The sequence below is a fragment of the Parambassis ranga genome, chromosome 1 (genome assembly GCF_900634625.1).
Source record: "Parambassis ranga chromosome 1, fParRan2.1, whole genome shotgun sequence".
NCBI lineage: Eukaryota > Metazoa > Chordata > Actinopteri > Ambassidae > Parambassis > Parambassis ranga.
In genome coordinates, this window is record NC_041022.1 from 16,728,056 (window position 1) to 16,750,586 (window position 22,531).

General features: G+C 40.0%; 1 protein-coding gene across 2 annotated transcripts in view; it reads right to left on the reverse strand.

Annotated features, from left to right (window-relative positions):
* The window catches only part of LOC114436353 (alpha-1,6-mannosylglycoprotein 6-beta-N-acetylglucosaminyltransferase B-like), an 84,189-nt gene that overhangs the window by 48,962 nt on the left and 12,696 nt on the right, over positions 1-22,531 (reverse strand). For both annotated transcript variants that reach the window (XM_028406586.1, XM_028406578.1), the window contains exon 3: positions 5,290-5,440. In XM_028406586.1, coding sequence (XP_028262387.1) covers positions 5,290-5,440 — 151 coding nt within the window. The remainder of the gene's footprint in view (positions 1-5,289; positions 5,441-22,531) is intronic.

Consider the following 22,531-nt stretch of genomic DNA (forward strand, 5'->3'; position numbering starts at 1 on the left):
TGCTTTACAATGTGTAAACACTAAAAAGGAGGCAGCAATCAAAGGCACAAGCAGTCTCCACGCTCCATTAACAGCTTTGTAAGTGTCACTTGTAAACGTCCCTACATGTGTTTGCATTCTCTTGTAACATGTCATTATTCTCAACTGCATGTATATTTCAAGGGTAACAGCTGTCTGAATGTAGACATGAGAAAAGTGTGAGGAAAAATTGTGAAATAAAGGGCAGGAGGTAACATTTGGGCAAAGCTGGTTCATATATTCCTCTTGAGGTTTTCTTATGTGTTCTGTTGTAATAAATACATGTTAAAAAATATTACATTCTGCATCGTTCTACACTGACAAAGGAATGTTAAAGACTAAAAGCAAAAATCAGTATTTAAACTAAACCTACACTATTCAGCTGTGTTTACTCTTCATCCATCCATCCATGTGACCATGTGTTCAATCTTTCTGGATATATTAAAGACATGACTGCTATGAAAGTCAGGAAGATGAAATCTTACATTATACTGTTTGACGACATTAACTACTCGCACTTCCATTTGGTTTGACAGGATGGTGCACTGGATTCTGATGCCATTAAGATATATGACCATAGAAAGTACAAAGAAACCGTATTGCGACTGCTTTGTTTGCTCTTTTATTAGAGGAATGGTGAAACACAGAGTAGGCTGCATGAGTGGCTTTACAGTATGAAAGATGTTTTAATGTTTTAATGAACGGAAATCAATAAACTTTCCTTCATCCATTCTGTGGAACAAATACAGTGCATGCATTAGTGAAACATATAACTTTAAATTGTCTTATAATGAGGGGCAGCATTGTATTGGGCTATTAAATACTACTCAAGCTTTAATATTATTAAATGGAACATTTCACTGATGTTGGAGAGTATTACAGCAGCCATGGTACCTCCTTTTTAAAAGCTGCAGTGTATTTAGTCTTGAGGACAACGCCTTAATAAGCTGGGCAACCCCCGTTCCCATAAAACTTTCTTAGGGGGGCATGGTGTGTAAGATGGTCCCTATAGAACACAATTTCTCAAAAGTACCTCTAATGTCTGCTTCAATGGCGGATGAAGATAAGGAGAAAGGACAAAGTCGGGGAAGGGGAAATGGATGAAAGACTTAAGAAGAGGTTTGTACAAAAAAAACTTGTCTGAAAGAGACACACACTAGGAGACTTGAGGAAAAAATTGGAATAAAAACTGTCAGAAAATAAAGGCATGGAGACCAAAAGTACCAAGGGGGACCTTTGTGCTAAAAAAGAGACAGAGGATAAAATAGAGAGATCCTCTGTGCCTCTGTGTGGAAGCCAACAAAACATCTTGACAAAAACATAAAGCAATGATTATGATCAAAGAAATACAAGGATATACATATTTGATAGGCCACTGTTGCACGCTGCTCGCAATGAAGCTTCTTCCCTTTTGATGAATGTAGACAGTTGGCTCTTTTACAAATCAGAGGAACAAAACAGAAATGGGGAAGAGCAAAGAGAAGACAAAACTGGAGGAAAGCATTGGGGGAGAAAAACAACAAGAGCAAATCTACTGACAGATGCCAAGGAGAAGTGGTAGGCTCTGAAAAGAGGCAACGAGCAGCAAGAGAAAATCAATGTTAACGAGACGGAGACTTTCTATGGAGACAAATAAAAATGTGTTTTCATGTTCTTATTTCACTACCACTGTCCAACGGGTCTTCACCCTCTGAGGGGAAGAGAACAGATCTGGCAGGTTCATATCAGGATGATAGGAAGAGGTCCACGTAAAAAGGTTCTTTGTATGCCGTTTGACTTATTATTCCCAACATCACATACTGCAGCAAGGCCTATATTCACACATAAAGCATAAACATGCCTCACTTATATTTACGATCTGTCACAGATTGCTGTAACTTAGCACCTGCTTTAGGAGTCCGACCAGCCTCAGAGCTAAACAAACGAACCTGATTTTCTGATCGTACTGAAGCCTTCCGTCACTGTTTGACCCACAGAAATGCATGCCCCCTGCGGCTATTCTGGAAGGTAGGAGGGCTGTGCTTGTGTTCACAATACACCCAGAAAACAGCAGTAATCACAAGTGTTGACATTTTTCCACAGAGCAGGAGAATCCAGAAAGAAATCAATAAGAGAAATAAAAAAAGAATTTACACATTTCCTCTGCTGACCACTTCCAGCAGAGCCCTGACAATGACTTCAGTGCTGTGGAAAAAAAGGCCCTCTGGGATAAGTGTTGTTACTGATGAAGCTTAGATGGGTGCTTAGGGGGAGGAGAAATAGGTAAAGCCAAGCCAGAGCACTGATCTCTCAGAGAGTGTATGCCTAAGGGGAGACTTGCCGATCTCCCCTCTCGCCCACTGAACAGTAAAACAGAGTGAATCAACTTTGCATTCTTTTCCCTTTCCTCATCTTCCTCATTTTCTCAGACTCTCTGCTGTCCCACCCCTTCCCTCCCTTCCTCGTTACTTCCCTCCATTCTCCGCTCTAACGAGTGGCTGCCCCGTGGGCGATTCGCAGGCTGGGGCCTCAGACATCAAGTCCCATTCACCGCTACATGGGAGTGTGTCAGCACCAATGAAGCTCACACAGAGATGAGACTGCCGCCCAGTGTGTATGTGTCTTTCTGTGACTGCGTGCCTGACTGGCCTGGATTTGGGATATGTTTTTTATGAAGCTCTCTCTTACCATTTGCTCCTCTCCCTGCTGGCAAAAATCACACTTTTACCACATCGCTCATGTCCACCTACCTCTCCTACACACACTCTCTCACTCGGTGCACATGTGCAAGAGAAAGAGAAAGATTGGTCGGACATAGAGTGTGAAGGAAGAGGCAGAGATAGTGAAGTGAAGGTAGAGAGAACATAACAGAGAAAGGCAGCAAGGGAGAGGGAACGACTGATAGAATAAAAATTATTGGACTGAGAAGAGACCTAAGTTGTCACTGTTGTGCCTGTCAGAGAGTGTGTGTGTGCGTGTGTGTGTGAGCCATTGATTCTGCAGGCTATGTGCTCCACCAGGAGTCTGTGCCCTGGTCTTACACACAAACTGGTTTTAACAACCATTACTTATTACAAACCAACACAGACAGGTTGCATGACGCAGCCTGTCACACATTCATTTATTGACCACATATTATTTTCTATCAAAGCAAAAAATGCTTGTCCATGAGAGTGAGTGTGTACACATGTGTGTATGTACCAAGCTCCCTTAGTCAATAATCTTTCACTGCCTTCTGAAAAACCATCATTCCAGCTATTATAGCTGCCCCACACTGAGGATCCATTCAGTGCAAACCAAACATAGCTGTACTCAATGGATTTTCTTACCCTCAGTGTGATTTGATTTTGTATTGTTCACAGAGCACTGCTATTGATGGGTAGAGAAATCATCAAAAAATTAAACAATGTAGTGTGTACTGCTTGTAGCAAAACTTTAGGTGACAATCTCTGAGCTTGTTTTTTTCACATAAATTATTGGAAATTTGTAAGAATTTTCTTTATGTTGTAGATACTGAATTAGTAAGTAAATGTATAAACAGAACTGTGTGCTGCCATTAATGTTACATTTGGCCTTTGTGTGTCTGTAGCCGGGGATGCTGCTGATCTGCATGTCATTGGGAGACATGGTGGATTTTACTTTGGCAATATGTTAATATTTGCAAACAAACATGAGAACAGGATTTCCAGCAAGAGCTAAGAGCTTAGGGATCACTGTCACCACTATAGTCTAGTTACATGGACTGTGGTGTTGGGGAAACAATCACTTCTGTTTTAAATAACATTTTATATACACAGTAGGCTATATAAAAAGATTGTGCTGCCTCCCATCAAAAATTACTAATCATACCTTACTGTATTGTAACCCCAACACACCAAAGTCTCTTCATTAAACTGACTAAGCAGATCTGTTCAGAGAATGTGAAAATAACTGGTTGGGATAATGTAAACATTGCCAAATTGCAGCACAAATTATACCATAGGCACAAACACTTGCAAGTTGTTACCATGGAGATATTTCACATTGATACCTTCAGTCCTACACAACGTGAATTTATCACAGCATGCAGAGGGATTTTTAGATTATATAAATAATAAATTAAATAATAAAATAATATCAGTATTGCACTACTTATGATGTAATTAGTCTAATTATGTAATGCTGGTATAAAGTGCTGTCATTTGTTATTGTACTTTGAACTCATTTAGGCAAACTGTTCATTATCAGTCTGCTATCTGCTAGTAAGTGTGTGAGTAAGTCTAGTGGTTAAGGGCAAATTGTAGCTTAACCACATTTAAAAGTGGAGCAGGGTTACACAGCATTGATTTCATCTTGTGTTAAAACTAATTACTCACTGACCATTGGTCTCTATCTACAGCAATACATGAACAGTAATGCATGGATGTAGTGTACCGTCCTCTTCAGGGTTAAACCCTAAGCAGGGCACTTCTCAGTAATGGCCTAAGAGTAGAACAGCTTCCTCCACATTAAACAACCCATTACTAGACATTGATTGCTGTTAACACCGACGTCAGACTGTATTAATCATTCCATCCTTCCGCTCTAGCGCCTCTGTGCAGATCTGAACCTAAGCGCTTATCTGGGATCATTTAACAAGGTTTGAGGAAGTGAGGGGATTTCTGTCAGTGTGTATCACATCACTCCTGCTGTTTAGTCAGGCTGTTTGAAAATGAAAGTTGGAATAAAGACAACCTTAGATAGAAAAGACAAATTGGATGTTTTGGTGCTAACCGGGCAAAAAAAGAAGAGCAGTTTAAATAAAAGCTGCAGCAGCAAGGTCACACAAGACTTGTCTGTTTGCAGCAGTGAATCTGAGGTAATGGGCAGCAATTTCCACAAGTGAAGGTAGGAGGGAGGGAAAAATGAAAGCAAAATATAATATGGCAAGGAGTAAAAGCAGAGAAAATGGAAGTCTGTGGCAGAGACAGAGGGTGATGTACAGTGTGAATGACAAGGATGTCATCTTTAATACAGTAGTTTCACTAGACTTGAAGTCTGTCTACCACATTTTAGAAATATCAACATATTACCTTTATTTATTCCAGCTACTACTGGTACACTGTCTGATAGTTGTTACTCTGGGATAGGCTCCAGCTGCCGCCAGGACTATGTACAGGTGAGGAGGATAAATGGATGAACTAATACTGAAGGTGTGCAGGTCTAATTTAAAGTAAGTTAACTACAGCCAAACATTTTATAAAGGCCATTTTACCAACTCTGCTCCACTTTTGGAGTGAATCTAACTAACAACGATAAATGAAGGACGTGTACCTGTTGATAGCAGAGCTGAGCTCATCCAGGCGTCTTGCTTCGGAGGTGGAGGTGTTGTCGAGTTTGGACAGGCTGTCCATCCTTTTCATAATCACCTCCAACATGTCACTGATCTTCCTCAGCACACCACGTGACTCCACGCCTCCCAGCACTGTGGGGAGAGACAGAAAAATGAATGGAAATGCCTGTATATTAATCAGAAAGCCTGCAGCTACTCTGGTTCAGCATGGTGTGCTTAATATCGGCTGTGTACTTGTTTTAGTCAATTGTTCTATGTGAACTACACTACAATGGAGCTTACTTCTGTGTTTTCTATAACAATCAGTATTCTTAATCACTATTCTTAATGGACTTTTAAAACAAAATGTTCAATAATACTTATTATGAATACAACAGGGCAGCATCACTGACAAGAAATATAACATAATGCCAGACAGACCATAGAAAGGTGGTTCTGGTGAGGTGAGAAAGAAGCAAAGCAGCTTGCAGAATCAGAGGAAGAAGAGTTCAAATAGAGTATGAAGAGTCAGCTGAGCCATCAGGTGTGGTCAGCTGTTAATTTTGATTTGTTGAGCTTGACTTCTAGGTTTGATCCAACCCTTTCATTCTGTCATAGATTGGCTGAACTGTCCTGAATGGACACAAAAGAATCAGTTGTCTTTGACAGAACGGATCTATACTGATCTCTCTCTCTCTCTCTGTGTGTAACCAGGGTGCACTGTTCTGCCTTCAGGCTCACACAACCAAAGACTATAAATATATTAGTTCCTGCAATAACTTTATTAAACAGAAATGTAAGAACCAAATTTCCCAAAGGGGGATCTTAATAAGGACCAGATTGACCCGAGCCATGTGTAGCATATTTCCATAATACTTTTAGGACAAAAGATACCAGTGAGTTGTAATTCACTGTATATCAACATAGAAAGCAATATTAGGTTTAATAGATACAATCTTCTGTGACATAAAGCCCATAACACCACTCTCATGAGAGAAGCTCCTCTTCACTTGAGCCTGTGTGTAATTCATCTAAAAGTCTAAAAGCCACCAGTGGGACTATCTCAGTCTTTAACCTGCACTTCTACAGCTTGATCTCTTCTCTGCCTAGAACAGCACACATGATCCAGCACTATATTCTGATCTCTTGTCATAAACTGGATTTTGTCCAGGCCAGACACCCAGACACTGTGGAGTCTGATGTCTGAATGTGGACTTATTTTTATATCCTTTGATACTCTTTGATATGATGATATGAGAGTATGACTTCCTCCAAGCCTATGAGTTATGAAAAGCCAGGAACTAATTATGCCGAGGCACACAGTCTCTCTCTTTTTCCTGCCTCTTTCTCTGTGTGAAAGCCAATTTATTTCTTTTACCCAGTGTAGCAGAGGGGGAATCGAAAGGAGGGGAACCTGCACAAAGTTGTGTGTGTGGAAAAAAAAAAGTGATGGCCATCAGAGTTGAAAAGTGAGCCATAGCACAAATGAGCACACACACACACAGATGCAACAGTGAGAAGAGAGGGAGAATACACTCTGACTGCATAAGAGGTGTATCAGACCTCATTAGGATAATTACACCGACACTGCCAGGGTCAGAGTGTCTGTGAATTCAGTCATAATGGACTAGAACAAGGTGACTGAAAGAGCGAGCCACAGATGGAAAGCTTTCTCATTTATGTGCAGAATTAATCTCGCCTGTAGAGGTCTAACTCATCATTTTCAAGTGCTCAAAGAAAAGAAAAGAATAAAACCAGAGACAAAATGTGACAAAAAGATGAGACACATACATTTTATCCCTCTTTAACCTTCAGGTAATCATAAAAAATGAAATATGGTGATAGTACTATACCTGTAAAGGGACAAAGTAGATACAATGAGAAATGCTTATTCATATACTGTTTCATTCAAGCACCAGAGCAACAAATCTTTATAACTATTGCAGAAATATAAAATGGAAGACACAGAGCTGCCTGACATCTTTGTCATTTATATAAATATAAATATAGTTAAAGACATGTTTGAACATTTTGTTGAGCATGCTTTTTGTTGCTGAGCCTTCCAGTAGATAGAGTGAATGTAAAATCACAGCTGCAGTGTTAAATATAAAAACATAGCACTGTCTGTGACCTGTCATGTTTCATGTGTTTAATGACGCAGGCAATACAACTAAGAAAGAAACTAACATTTTTTTTATTTAAATGTAAAAATAAACTGGTTTTATGTGATGTTAAGTCCTGGACTAATCTTTGTCAGTGAGCAGTAGGGATCTAAAATCTCACCATAATAACAAAAATCCAACCACATGGTATACAGCACTGCAGTTAACAGGATATAGGCTACAGCTTGATACATAAGGGACACGTAGGTCAGAGACTATTTTCCCAGCCTCCCATCAGAAAGGCCCATATTGACGCTGCAAACACCTGGATTACACCGGCCAACAGCTCTGTCAAACCCCATGTCTGCTGCTTGACAAGCAATTACAGCCAATGGGCTCCAGTGCCTAACAGCTCCGGCACAAGGTCATTGTCTGCCTCCATTTCCACCGGCAGCAGAAGGAATCTTAAGTTCAGTGAGTTATCACCACAGCGACAGATGTATTCATCTGAGACTGACAGTGTCACGTCCTTTGCTTTTATGATAGATTGCTGTGTCAGAGTTTGCCGGTGGGTCACTCTGGTTGGCATCTTTGCGATTGGATGATAATGGATAGCATCCATGTTTAAGGTTCAGGAAAAACTGAAGGAATGGTTAGGCTGCTGAATTGACCCTTAGAGGGTTAAACAAATAAGGGCTTTTGTATTCAATAATTCCCTCTGAAATAAGAGTAGCTATTGGCAGAGTTTCAAAAAATTAATTTAGACCCAACTCACACTCAGTAAAATCCTGATAGCTTTGGTACTCTGAATCAGTTTAAAATGGGTCATTCCCTCTTGGCTATTAAGGAACTACTATGAGAGTATGTAAAACACAGTTATATTACAATGCAGATAACAGCTACAAATTGCTGGGATGCTCGGCAGCTTAGGGTGCAAATGGAAATGATAAAAAGCTTAATGGTATAAGAGATCAAAGAATTTAATGAATGGATGTATCACATATTCTTATGGTCTAACGTATGTAACTTTCAGTCAGGGGGCTAATTGTTCTCTATGAGACGGTTCTTGCTTCAGAATGCAGATGTAGACGCAGACTCCCATGGATGGCAAATAACTATCTATAATAAATTCAGCCTGCTTTCAATTTGTACATAAAAGACTCCTCACACCTTTAATGTGTTTCGTTCAAGATGTATATCCATTATTAGAAATGACAACCCATATCACAATGTCAGATGAATCCACATTCAAATGTCTCTGGTTTTATGTACAGTACATGACAAATGACATGCAGTGTGTTCAAGGGCAGGCGCTGAAATGTTCTACAGTGACTGTAACAGTCTGATCTGCACATTCTCAGAAGAGCAGTAGTATCAAAACAAAACCGAGATTCAGCTATGTGGAATTTGAGACAAGAACAGTTTATATTATTGTAGTAGGCAAACCCACCAAATGCAGTATCGAACAGATAAAAAGCATATCACAGCACAGCAAGTTAGATTTGAACAGATTCAAATTCCTCTGTGCCACTGCTTTGCTAAGGAAAAACAACAGCTGTGTCTAAACACAGGGCCCGCATCCATGGGACTAACAGTGTGGTCTTAAAAATGAACCAAAAAGGGTTTTTCTTAGAGTTTACATAACTGTATTATGTGATCATTTTTTCTCACATTCCACAAGGAACCTTAGGATATCTTGGGTGCCTTTTTTCCTATTGACCAGGACCGCACAAACATGGGCAAAGCCACAATAGGATCCACCCTGCTCAGCAACAGGGCAACAACCCCACTCCTTGAGGAGGCCTGGTTGCAATAGTCAATCATACCATGTCCCTTATGTTTACACAACTTACATACAAAAAAAATTCAAAAAGCAAACTGTCATGGGTGGGTAGATTGGCTACAAAGACCAAAAAGTGGAGCCAGTTACAAGGAGATGCACTTCTGCACTGCTTCTTTTTCAGTCCATGGAGGTTGTCTCTCGGTCATAAAGGATATGAAAAGTGAACCCTTACAAAACTTTTTTTTCGGGGGGGGGGGGCTTCAGAATTATGGGTGATTGACACATTTAATCCCAAGAAAACGGTAATGTGGGAGATTAAATATTGGCCTGAATAAATAACCAAATGTTTGCTTTTAATCAGACTCAAGCTGTAAGTTATTTAATATACACAAGGAATTAACTTATCTAAAGAGATCAAACAGAAGTTGTTTTTGAGCCTTCAGTCATGAATTTAGCACAGCACTGACTACCTGTTTGTGTTTGTGTGCGATAAAGGCAGACTTAAGATTCAATGAGAGGGACAGGACGAAGCTTGTGGCATACTATTTCATGCCGAGTTTGAATTTACCCACTGGCATGGGTGGAATAAATCAGCTCACATACACACACACAAATACACAGTGCCCCGCTTTAGCCACCATATTGGGCTGAATATTTAGTGTCACAGCACATCACATTTCTCCTGAGGACTGAAATGCGTGAAGCATGAAGAGAATCCTTGTTAGTGTCTCTAGATGGACTGCTGAAAAAAAACTTTTGAAGTAGTGTGTGCACAGTTTGTGGAAATGTTTAAGTGAAAAAAGAGCACCTTTTTTCCACTTAACCACTTCTAGCAGCAGGAGGAACAATTAACATTAGAGAGTGGAAATTAAATTTGCTTTTCCGATGCAGCTTTACTAAGAGGCCATACAGAATACTAAAACTGTACAATAAGTCACAGTAGAAATCCATGCATGCGTGTCCAATCGAAATGAAGCAGCCAGAGGACATCTGTCTGACTTGAGGGTTATTATAGGAAATAATATTGAGGGTCACTCAGTTCCATCAGAACATTATATTTCTGTGTCAACTGCCCCACCCCTAAGAAGGGACTCCTACAGTATGTCAGCAAAGGAAGTATAGGGCCTACAAGCACAATAAACATTAAGCAGACAGAATATGTGAGTGCACCTGCCATTTTGTTACTTAGCTGCATCAAGTACAAAAGAACTGAATATCAATTAGAGGAGCATGATGATTAATGAATTCACTTTTACACAATCACATCACATCTCATCTGAAATAGCTGTGCCAATTACACGGATGCATGACAACAACAAGTCAACAAATGCAAAATGGCTTCTGCAAGAAGAAGTGTGCTAGTCTGAAAGACGCCGACCTGAACACACCATGCCTGAAGCCAGAGGCAGATGGCGGGGGGCTTATATAGTGATGATCACAATAAATGATAATAAATGTTGAAGAAGCCAAGCGTATAACTTCATCAGTCCAAGCCATTTCAGGTTTATTTCTACTGTGTCTCATAACATAAACAGCATTTACATAATAAAGTTACATGCATGAAAAAGAGAAACATCTGCTTCTACCTGATCTGATCAGTTGTATTGACATCCAATTCAGTAAGAGTTACTTTGTATCTTAGATGGTCATGTGGTGGTCAAATAAAACAGGGGAGTCAGCATACTGTAAGCGTCCAACTGCTTTTAGATGGTCAATGGGATTCAATGAAGTATAAAGACACACAGACGTGATGAAGCGTGCTCAGGCCCATAGTGCTAAGTATTGTGGGATGGCATGCCTGTGGAGGAGTGGGGACAATTATACTTTGGCATGTTACAAGACCAATGGTGCTCAAAGCATAAAACACACAAACCACTAGTGGTTCAATGCCTCATTTCAATGGACCACCCACACGTCAGTGCCTTTCCTTCCACCTGTGCCCCATGAGCTCTGCACCAAACTACCACACAGAGCAAATTACCAAATTGTCAGTGCTTGTTGCACCGCTGTGAAAAAGTGCCCTAGAGCATTTATTATGACCAGGGTTAGGGTGCCATTATAGTTTAATGGTGGATAAAAAAGAGAAAAAGGTTTTTTATCAGTGGGGTACCTTCTATTAAAAGGGTGTGATTCTGCCTTGAGGTGCTCTGTGCTAATGTGTGTGTTTACATTTGTAAAAAAAAAATAATAAAAAAGAGTTGGATTTCTCTGGTTGTTTTAATTGAATTAAATAGTTCTAAATACAAAAAAATAGACAAAAAGTCCAAAACAAAAGGGCAGCACGAGTGAGCTCTGAGTGGATTAACAAATCCCAAGTACGCTGACAGCATGATACTGTTAAAAAAAAGCACTGTAGAAAAACTGAGCTGAAAGATGTAAGAATGAGCGCTGACCATTTGAAAAAGCCTCACCGTCTCAGTCATCTCAAGCATGACAGAGCTCTGTCTTTGAAAATGAAACTGTCTTCAAACAAACTCTCTATCATCTGATATGTGGTGGGTTCGGGAGGCAGCTCTGAACTATAATCTTTCCTATGGTGAGTCAACCAGGCATTGTTGTGTGTGTGTATATATATTGATATACACATAAACTGATGGAACCGCTCTCTCTCTCTATATATATATATATATATATATATATATATATATATATATATATATATAGATATAGATATAGATATAGATATATATATATATATATATATATATATATATATATATAGATATATATATATATATATATATAGATATATATATATATAGATATAGATATAGATATAGATATATATATATAGAGAGAGAGATAGATATATAGAGATAGATATATATAATAATAATAATCTTCCCTATGGTGAGTGTGTGTGTATGAGCTGTATCCAAAACCCACCACACACATACACACACACACACACACAGTGCAAAGCTGGGTGAGCTCTAGGTCTTGGTATTGTCTCTGTGGCTGAACATAACACACATGAGTGACTTAATCATACAGTATGTGAGTGTACAGAGATACAAACAAACCCTAAACACCCACATACATCTGCGTGCATGAGATATTATGTGCGCCGGGGCAGGATGGTGTTTTGATTGGCTGTGGGGGATGTTTGCATATTCATGAGAAGAAAACCATTTGTGGGCTGATGAATGCTGACAGAAGAGCCTGCTGGATATGAGTTGACACAGCTAAATTAACTGGAGACCTATGTCATTTTGTCACCCCCCCCCCCCCACACACACACACACACACACACAGAGACACACACACACACACAGGATAGCACACTAAAAGTTAAACAAGAAAACCTACCTTGAAACTAAATTCGGATATGATTTCACACCATCAGTATCAGTATCTTAAACTGAGCTGAGACTTGAGTTATTGATGACACAGTGTGTATAATAGAGACGTTCCATCACTGCTTAATAACTTGGTGGTCTCATAAGGATTTTGTTTGAGATATCCTATCCCACTGTGCATAATTTGAATGCAGGGTTTCCAGCTGTGCTTTAGAAAATGCAGCCACATGCAAGTATCACCGTGAGTGCTGTCATGGTGTCCTGCCTGTTGTTTCCCATTATTCACTGGCAGCTCTGTATTTATCTCGAGAAAACATAATCACCAGAGCCTGTCTAGGAAACCAGACTTAAATGGAACATTCACCACAGAAGTAAACTTCAATGTGTTGGTGTATTTTAGGCCTTTGCATCTTGATTGTTTTAGTGAGCTGCAGTGTTTTTGGAGAATTCTGCCTTCTCTCTACAAGTAGAAGCGATACGATTACTGCAGCTTTCTCCAACATGTTATGTTAATTGTGGACTCTAAATTGGCTGGGATAGGCTCCAGCCCCTCTGCAAACCTCTGCAGGATAAAGTGGGTCACAAACATGGCTGGAACATAAACATTAATCTAAAACTGCATTTCCTGTATAGTTGTCCTGATAAGGTAACTTAGTTATTTCTGCTGTATAGGCGGACATTTAAAGATGTGGGCCTAAGGAGCTTGACTCACTTTTAGGGCCAGCCTCGTGTGGTCATTTTAGGAAGTACAGTTTTCGGCACATCTTTCTCTGCTCAATTGGAGGCTTGAGACAGAACTATTGGTCACTGAACCTTCAAATAATTACTGTCCATTATTACCAAACCTGAAGCCCAATAAATGCATATTAATTCACTTATGATACAGCTTTACCTGCACCATCTCCTCCTATATACTCTCCTTCCTTTATTCTATTTTGGCTTCTCTGTTATCTTCACCTCCAGCCTCTATCTCATTTTCTTCCACCTCCTTATGCCCTAGCCTTACTCCACTTAATTCTTCAAACTCCCCCTCCACTTCACCCTTCCTCTCCTCTGCAGGAAGGAAAACAACACAGTCACCAATAAAACTCCTGTCTCATCCTTCAGGAGCAGACAGACAGACAGACAGACAGGCACACCAACACTCTGTCAGACTGGCGTTAAATGCCCCGCTAACACTCCAATCTCCAGTACATCTCCGCTCCTCATTTTCTTCACCCACATTCAATTACTACAAATTACATGCAGTTTAATTATTATGGTGCAGGAGCTCTACTGTTCATTAGCTAAAGAAACACCAGAGAACTGAGCACAGACAGAGGAGTGGGCCGTGTTTTCTCTTTTAGTGGCACAATGGGAATGAAGTATAGGGTGGGAGCGGGGCTTAGCCAAATGAAAATGCAGCAAATGAAGCGTGAAGGAAGTGAAATATTGCACCAGCAATAAAGTAAACACAATGAATACCAATGATCTAAAGGACAGTTTAATAAGACATAAGACCAGAGATGATGGGATGATCAATAAGCTATTTTGCACCCTACAGAACAGATAAAATAAAATTTAATAGAATGCAACCACCTAAAAATAGAAAGAAATGGAAAACTCAATCTTCATTCTCCTATCGGCTGCAGCTTTTGAAATATTTATTGTTCATTTGGTTTTCATAAAGACAGATGGGATAGATGAGAGGATATTAAACGACAGCCATAATACCTGTTAATGCTGACAGTTTCAGTCACTTCATTCCTGAGTACTTCTCTGTTTGAAACTGATCAAGGAGGGATGAGGAAAGACACTGTGCATGACTGCAATCTTTGTGTCTCAACAGTTCAGGCTCACTTCTACCCTCCTCCTCCTCCCCCGTCCATTATTATTTTCTCTGCAAAACTTCTACTTCATTTGATTAGCACTTTGTTTTTTGATAATGTTGCATTCAAAGTGGACAAAATGGTCCTCTTCTGCTAGAAATGCCCATCTTTCTGTGCATCTTGCTCTTTTTTTCTCCTCACTGTCTCGCACTCTTTATTCCCCCCTCTGTCATCTTGATTTAGCATAGTTTAACGCACAATGACGACACATGACGAAAAACCAGCATCAGTGAGCTTGCAGAAACACACACAGACACAGACACACATTCACTTCAGAAACACTAACAAAAGCTCAAATTTGAATATATACACATGCAGCACAGAAAGGTTGCTTGTTGACAAGTGCAGTGTTGATGCATTTGTTTCTTGATGAAACTGCGATGCAATGGGGGGACTAAAGGTGATGTTGTTGAGTAATGACCGTTTTGATCACACAATCAAAAGGGATGAAGGGAAGAAGAAGGGAGGGAGAGATGGATGTATATGTACACACACTCCATTTCAGTACAGACAGAATAATTTACACAGTCCCACATTTTGTTTCTCAGGCTTTGTACTAAAGCACACTCAGGTTAACATACAAGAATGGATATTACAGTCTAAACTCCCGGTTTAAGTTTTAAAAGAAATGTAGCACTGTCATTTTCTATGAGGTTCAAGTGATGACATAGATACACATGATGATGATGAGGCGTAAATGCTGTTTATCGTCCTAGGTGATGCTGTCCCACGTCTCTACTACAGACACCTTTAGCTCTGTGGTTGCTCTGCTCTACTTCTACTTTGGTCTTCAGTCAGATTTGTTGATCTGTTGATCAGCTCAGTATTCCATCTCTTCACTCTTCGGTTGCTTACTGCTGTTACTGCTGCTGAGTGATGAAATGCTGCGGTCGCTTTTGGTGCATCTGGCCGAACACACACACACAAAGAGCGTTCCTCTGCATTTATCTTGCTACAGTCAGCAGTAAAAACCTCAATAAATGCCATTGGCAGTCATAGGTGCACAAGCCGTAACACAAGCACTACCATGGTGCGACAGATGAGGTGATATGCTTTGGGTCAAGCTCATTTTTCGTTACACTTTCCTCTTGATAGATGGAAATTTAGTTTCATCAGTCCATAAAACTTTCTTCTTGGATATTTTTTCCTCATCATAAAATCAAGCTTTTACGCCTTTGAAGTGCTCAAAGATTCTGGACTTGTTTACGTACTTAATTTCAGAATCAGCGTCACTGATGTTTTAGCTTCAGGTGAAGCTGACAACTCAAACATCCTGCAGACAGCTTTGGGAATGTGGTGATAACAGGGAATCTTGTTCTTGAGCTCGAGGATGCAGAAGGCAGCTAAATCCCCCATCATCATCATCACCATGATCATCACATGATAACAGCTGGTTAACAAGAACAATGTGGGTAAGAGCCTTGTTATCTTTGCTGCCTCGGAGTTGTCTCCAGACATTTTGTCTCCCACTGCTATTAGTAGTCTTTAGATGTTTTATGAAATTGCTTGAAGTTTTTTCTCCTCCTCCTGGCAATTTAGCAAAGCTTGCAGTTCGTTTCACTTACTTACTTCTCTTTAAAAGATCTAAAAAAACACTCATGTCCCGCCATCTCTGCCTCACCATTCATTGTGAAGCTAATGTGATGGTGCCAAGAAGAACAATACACAGAATGAGATTTCCAATTCTACTATCTGTACTGGTGCAACTCTAAGAAGCTGAGTCAGACTCAGAAAAGATGTTCTAATAATTACTGTCTGAACGACATGAGAACTTACAAGCACAGACTCCTGACAAGCTTGGTAGACACAAGCCATGACCCCTATTACCATTTCCACCACAGACTGGTGTGGGTGACTGTCTGTGGGAAAGCATCTCTCTGTTGACTTTCACCATTTCAGCACAGCTCTACTGCTTAGAGCAGACAGACATACAGCTGCAGGGGCTGCTTCCTCCACAACCACGTCCATTGATGTTAGTGTGACAGAGATGTCGGCGGTACTCTGACACTGGCAGAGCTGGAGAGGCTGAGTGTGAGTTTGTATGTGTGTGTGTGTTAGGGTTGGGGGTATGAAGCAGATATGAAATATGTGTGACATGACCTTTTCACTGTTCTGTGTGACTGAACAGGCATTTGTGTGTACAGATACATTAGGCATGACTTTAGGTCTTATTGAGGAATTTCCTAGAAAGGACGGGACAAGAAAGAACATACCTTCAGTCCCTCCTCACCAGACAAACATCCCAGGAGGTCAATATTTCTGTTCACCAACCCCTAACCTTAACACCAGTCCTTTTTATGCTAAACCCAGCTGCAGTGAAACCCACAGGTTAACTGCACAAAAACAAAACTAAAAAATGTGCAGGGGGTGGTGGGAGTTGATCCAAGGACACTTTTGGTTACACATCCAAATTTCTGAAGTAAAGAAACACCTACTGAAGGACCCAGAAGCGAGATTTCATCAAAACCAAACATGTTCACCTACTGCAACCTTCCATGCTATGCCATAAAAACATAGAATCTGTGCAAACAACCAAAGTAAAAGACATCAACAAAGAATCAACATACAAGAAAGAAGATTACATTGTCTCGTCTGTGGCTGTAGTAGTTTTGTTGTAGTAAAATGTATGTATTGCTGTACATCATACAATATTTTCATACACAAGTGTAAGATGATGGCCAAGCCCTTGGCGGTAATTGTAGGAGCTGTGTCTCCATTGCCTCTCCATTATCTTTCACTACATCACCTACAGGCCTGCCATCAATCAACCTCACAATGAAACATGGTGGCACTGCAGCCTAGGGGAAGGATAAGGCAAAGATTGAGGAGAAAAACAGCAGTAAAACTGGTTCTAGACAAGTGGACTTTTTTGTTGATAAATATCAAGATACATGCCAAAGGACAGTGATACTTTCTGAGCTGCAGATATTGACTCCCCACAGATCTCCTTGTAACCTCTCAATGATCTCTGTGTCTTTGTGTCTTTGTGCTTTACATCCATCTGCCCCTCGGCACTGGTATCTTTCACACCTTATTGTCCTTAAGAGTTATCTGACAGCATCTACCTCTCTTTCTCTCTCTATGGATCTATAATGTTTGTCTCCATTTCGGCCTTCAGCAAGTATATTAGCACCTGCCATGGCTTTGCTTTGAGTTTAGAGCTTTAGCAGCAGAAGCTGCTGTATTTTTTTCTCAGTGGCACACACTTTGGTGCTCTGGCACCTTCACTCAACCTGTTATTTACTTCGACACACAGGTAATGAAGCAAAACACTGGTGAAACTGTGTGTGGTGTAGAAAAGGACATAACACTGTTGGAGCCAGAACGGACATCTGGCCTTGTGATACTGGGAGGATGAGTTACAGACTGGGGATGTACAAATGTTTACAGTCAAAATGAACAGCTGGGCTGAGAGCAGTTTAGGTGTACACAGCAAAAGGCTTTTAGCCAATGGCAACAACTGTGCCATGTGTTCCACAGAGCTAAAATGGAAATGAACACCACGTTGTTGCCTCTCATGTGGAAAAACACCGGTCGATTGCACACAATTCGATTTTTCACTTGTTCTTATTGAGCCCCATTTATGCAGGCTGGGTAAATGAAATTTCACTAGATGTTTTGTGGCTAGCTAACATCTTATTAAAATGCAAGCAGTTTCCTAAAATGGCAAAAACAACAGATATTTGCTGAAGCAGATATTTAAAGCCATTTTCCCCTAAGATGAGTAAATCAGGGGGCATTGTTTAAAATTTTTAGGAAACACAGCTACCAGGAGTTAGTTCATCTCAAAAGCTGAAGTAAATAATTGACCATTTTTATTATAATTTTATGCCGCACCAATACACCTCTTATCTCTGATATTCTTCACATAATAAAAAAGGTACAGTGATGATTATATACATGTTTTTGATGTTTACTGTGAACATCTTTGTACATTTCTACACAGTCTGACCCTTTAGCTATACAGTTCAATTTAATTTTATTATGATAACATGGCAGCAATCTACAAACGCTAAACACAGGCATCTTTTTAAAAGATTCAATAGAATATGACATGAATCACTGTAATATTTTGCAAGTTCAAAAGCTCAATTTTACTAGTTTTGTTTCCTTTTTTCATCTATTTACGTATAAAGTATGAAATAATAAGAGAACCCCTAATATATATGAAACTATTTAATCACATTTCACATTTCATTGGCAGGTCAGTGTAAGTACTGTATGTAGCAGGAAGCAGGCAAACTGACAAGGACCCTAATAGGTGTGTGTTCATGATGACCAAGACAAGAGTGACCTCTGTTCTCGTTTGGCGTTGTGTAATCTGCAGCAGAGCTGCTGTGTCTGCCTGCTGTGTCCCTGTTTTACACATACACACACACACCCAAACACTCATGCTTGCACACACACAAATCAGCACATACATATAAAGCTCAGACTCTGATCTGCCTCCCTCACAGCTTAATCTGACAGCCATGTCAGCTTCAATAAGTGTCTGTTTGCAGCTGCGTCTGTGCGGTTTCTCCCTCTAATTGTATTATCTTTCAGCTACCTGAGACACTACAGTGTTTTATTCAGCTGATGACGCACAGATGTTCTAAACAAAGTAAGTGATGTGCAGACAGACAAATACCTCTCCAGTTAAAAGGTGAAACTGTGCCGTGATTTCAGTTAGAGCGTTGCCTTTGTATCCATTGGAGATGCACAGCACGCAAATCATAACACCATGCATGCAAAGAACACAGTTTAAATCCCAAAGGATAGCTAATCAATTATTTATTAATTCCCTTGTGCTGACGATGATGTTTCTATGAAATATTGATGATAGTGACTAGACATTGCCAAGTGCGTTTTTGCTACCCAATAAATATATAACTGTATTACTAGAGCCTGTGTGTGGCTAATTTATATGTGTTTGTGCACTTCTCTCTCTGCACTCTTCATATGAGACATATATTACTATACATATATAAATCCATCAATATTTTATCTGTGATTTATGATGTGGTTATATTAGTGTTGCTGTATTCCTTTCACACCCCAACAAACGATCACTCACAACCACACAACACTGCTTCACTTCAACAGACTTTGTTTTGTCATCGACACCAGTGACACCAATCTAGAATAGTTAGCAATGATCTTTTCAGTTTCAGATGGCAGATATTTGGTTTAAAGGTACAGGCCAACAAATAAAATGCCATATTTGGTTGATAACACACCTGCCCGGTTACATTTCAGAACTGAACATGGGTTGCTATTGTGGCAAGTCCCCATCCCCAACACAACATGGACAAGCATGTTCCATTTTCAAGAATCTTATGTTATATCCACAGGCAGTGGAACTTTCTGCAGGTTTATTTTGAGGAAAACTCAGGCAATGAACTAATGGTTAAATAAAGGATGAAGAACAGCTAAAAGCTCCAGTTAGAATAATAGAAACCATGTGGAAACAAGGCAGTAAAAGATATATTTCTGCTTCTACAAGACAGAATAAATGCAGTCTGCAAGAAAAACAACGTACAGACGCTATAGACAGTGGGTGGGCAACACTTAAACAGATCCATAATTTAAACTAGCAAAACAATCTCAAGGGATTACAGAGGAAGAAACACCAACTTCTATACAGCAGGGTGCATTTAAATGTAGATGTAAAATACATGTAATTGCTGTGAACATTTATTCTAGCTGTGAATGCAACATGGATTTTATTTGCACAAAGCTCTGCTGAGGGTCTTCAGGCAATTTTCTCCATTGACTTGCTAAACTGTCTGAGCTCATATGAAAGCATGTGGGTAGTGGGTGTGTGTGAGAGAGAGAAAGAGAGAGAGAGAGAGAGGGGGAAAGTGGAGGACGAAGCTTGCAGATATGCCTCCCATCCTTTTTATACTCTGATAATGTGTATATAAACTACAGTAAGACCGACAGATTTACAGCGTGTATTCCCAGATTCACCAACCACAGGATGCTGAGTCGGACACATTTCATTCTTCATAGCCTTGTGGGAGCTGCAGAGACTGATGCTGCCCTGAGCAGGTCCATTAAGGAAATGAGAGAGCTCAATCAAAACAGATTAATCCAGCTCGATCTCCAAAGGCAAATAAAGAAATTTAACTCTGAGCCAGCACATCCATTTTTATACATAGGGGTGTAACAACATGACAGTTGGAGGTCCTATAAAGGACAACACTGCGCTCCCAGAGCAAGGGGAGAGTTTAAAAGCATTGATTAAATGCTTTATAATGATATAAGTATTTTCCCTGATGTTCAGTTTGGTTGGAAATTTCAGTTCGATATGCCCAATAATTGAAAACTATTTCTATCCCAGGAGGCTGTCTTCATGAAGAAACAAAAGATACCCGGATTATACTGGCAGAGCAGCTAAACTAAAGCAAGAGGGTTAACCTTTAAAACTTTTGTTCGGTGGCTGTTCCAATTAAGTTCCAAAAAGGCAGCAGTATTTTGTCCAAGTACTGACTCACAGTCATCAGGGTCATCATGTATCAAAGAGTTTAAAAAACTTTCAGCAACTAGACTTTCTTTTTCTTTTTGTTCTGTTTTTTAGAACATCTTGAAGGTGTTTTGCTGCTCCTCCAAGCTGCATCATTAACTTTTGTTTTCTGGCTCTTCACAGATGAAGCCGAGGTAACGATGCCAGGCAATGACCCATTACAAACACCAAGTATACATGAGAGAGAAGCCACAAGGATCAGGTCATTTGTTGTTGTTTGTTGTTGACCTCTGTGACAGCAACTTGTGCTTGAAGTGAAAAGAATGAAATTGACATTATACTTAAACCTCAGGAAAGTGATGGTGAGACACTGTAAGCTGAGCGTTCCTGACAGAGAAATAAACGCACTTGTTTAAACTGTTCTCATTCAAACATGGTGCGTTTCTCTGCAGACCAATCTAGTGAATGTTACATGACATGAAACAAAGAATGAGAGATTTGGGAAAACCTTTTAGAAATTGCTTTTACTGCTGTGCTTCAGCACGTCTTTTATTTACTGAGAAACTGATGGGCCCTATCATCTGAGCTGACAGGTAATGCCATTTAAACTTTCCCAGAGAGAGAAAGAGCCCAAGGCTTGGCAGTATAACACACACACAACCTGATCAGCTTAGAAAGCTTCTAAATAGACGCTCGACTCAAGGAAGGCTGTCAGCAGAAGACGGCACGTCTAGGTATGTCTGGGTGAAGTAATTGTTATCTTTAAACAAAAGGCAACAGCAAAAATTAAAATGTTTCATCTTTTTTATGTCAATGTCATAAAAACTGTGTAAGTTCGCGAGCTACTCTCTCTCAAAATATCTTCAGCACACATGATAAGAATCTACTCTGCTCTCTAGCATGAGGGTGTCTTACTTGGACTCCAGCCAGCGGTCTGAGAGCTGCATCTTATTTCTTCAGCAAAAAGTTAAGGTGAAGGCTTATGATCATATTTTATCAATTAGCTATTCTACACTAATTATGATTATAATCATATAATCAATACGTTTTTTTAAGCATATGTCTGTAAGGAGGCCCAGCACAAAACAGCTTTGTGGCATTGTATGACCAACTTCCTAACTTTTTGCATGCCCTCAAACAAGCAGAAGGAACATAACGTTGGAAATGAAAAATAAGAAGAGAGCTGCAGTGTGATTGCAGCAAGCGATGCAAATGAAACGGGCGTGTACTGCACTGTGAACCAAACGGAGCCAAGCAGAGTTAAGTCTTATTAGAGCGATCCCTCTCGTCCTTTGTTTTCTTCTCATCCGTCTGCATCTATACACTGCATCTCTGCTGCCCTGAGAGACGTGTCACTTCCTCCTTGCAGCGTTTCCTGAAATAGCACTAATGCCCTCATAGGCGTTCAACTGATACATAAGCACTGTATCCAACAATGCACTTTAGATACAGTGCATAGAGAATATAGGATTTACTGCACCCCAATCAGTGTTGGTAACATCATTTATTTATGGCCCCTGCATGAATTTCTCACATCAGCTTAGTTCTGATTTTATAGCATTTTTTAGCACAACTAGGTTTATTTTTGGATACAGTTGGTACGAAGTGTGTAACACTGTGGCATGAGTGTCAGTTCAAAGAACAGATCATTGAAATACTGTATCATTCATTATTAATTTGCATGCATGCTTGCAACTGCATCATTTTTACAACTTGCTACAATGCCCATGGAACACCTTGGGCA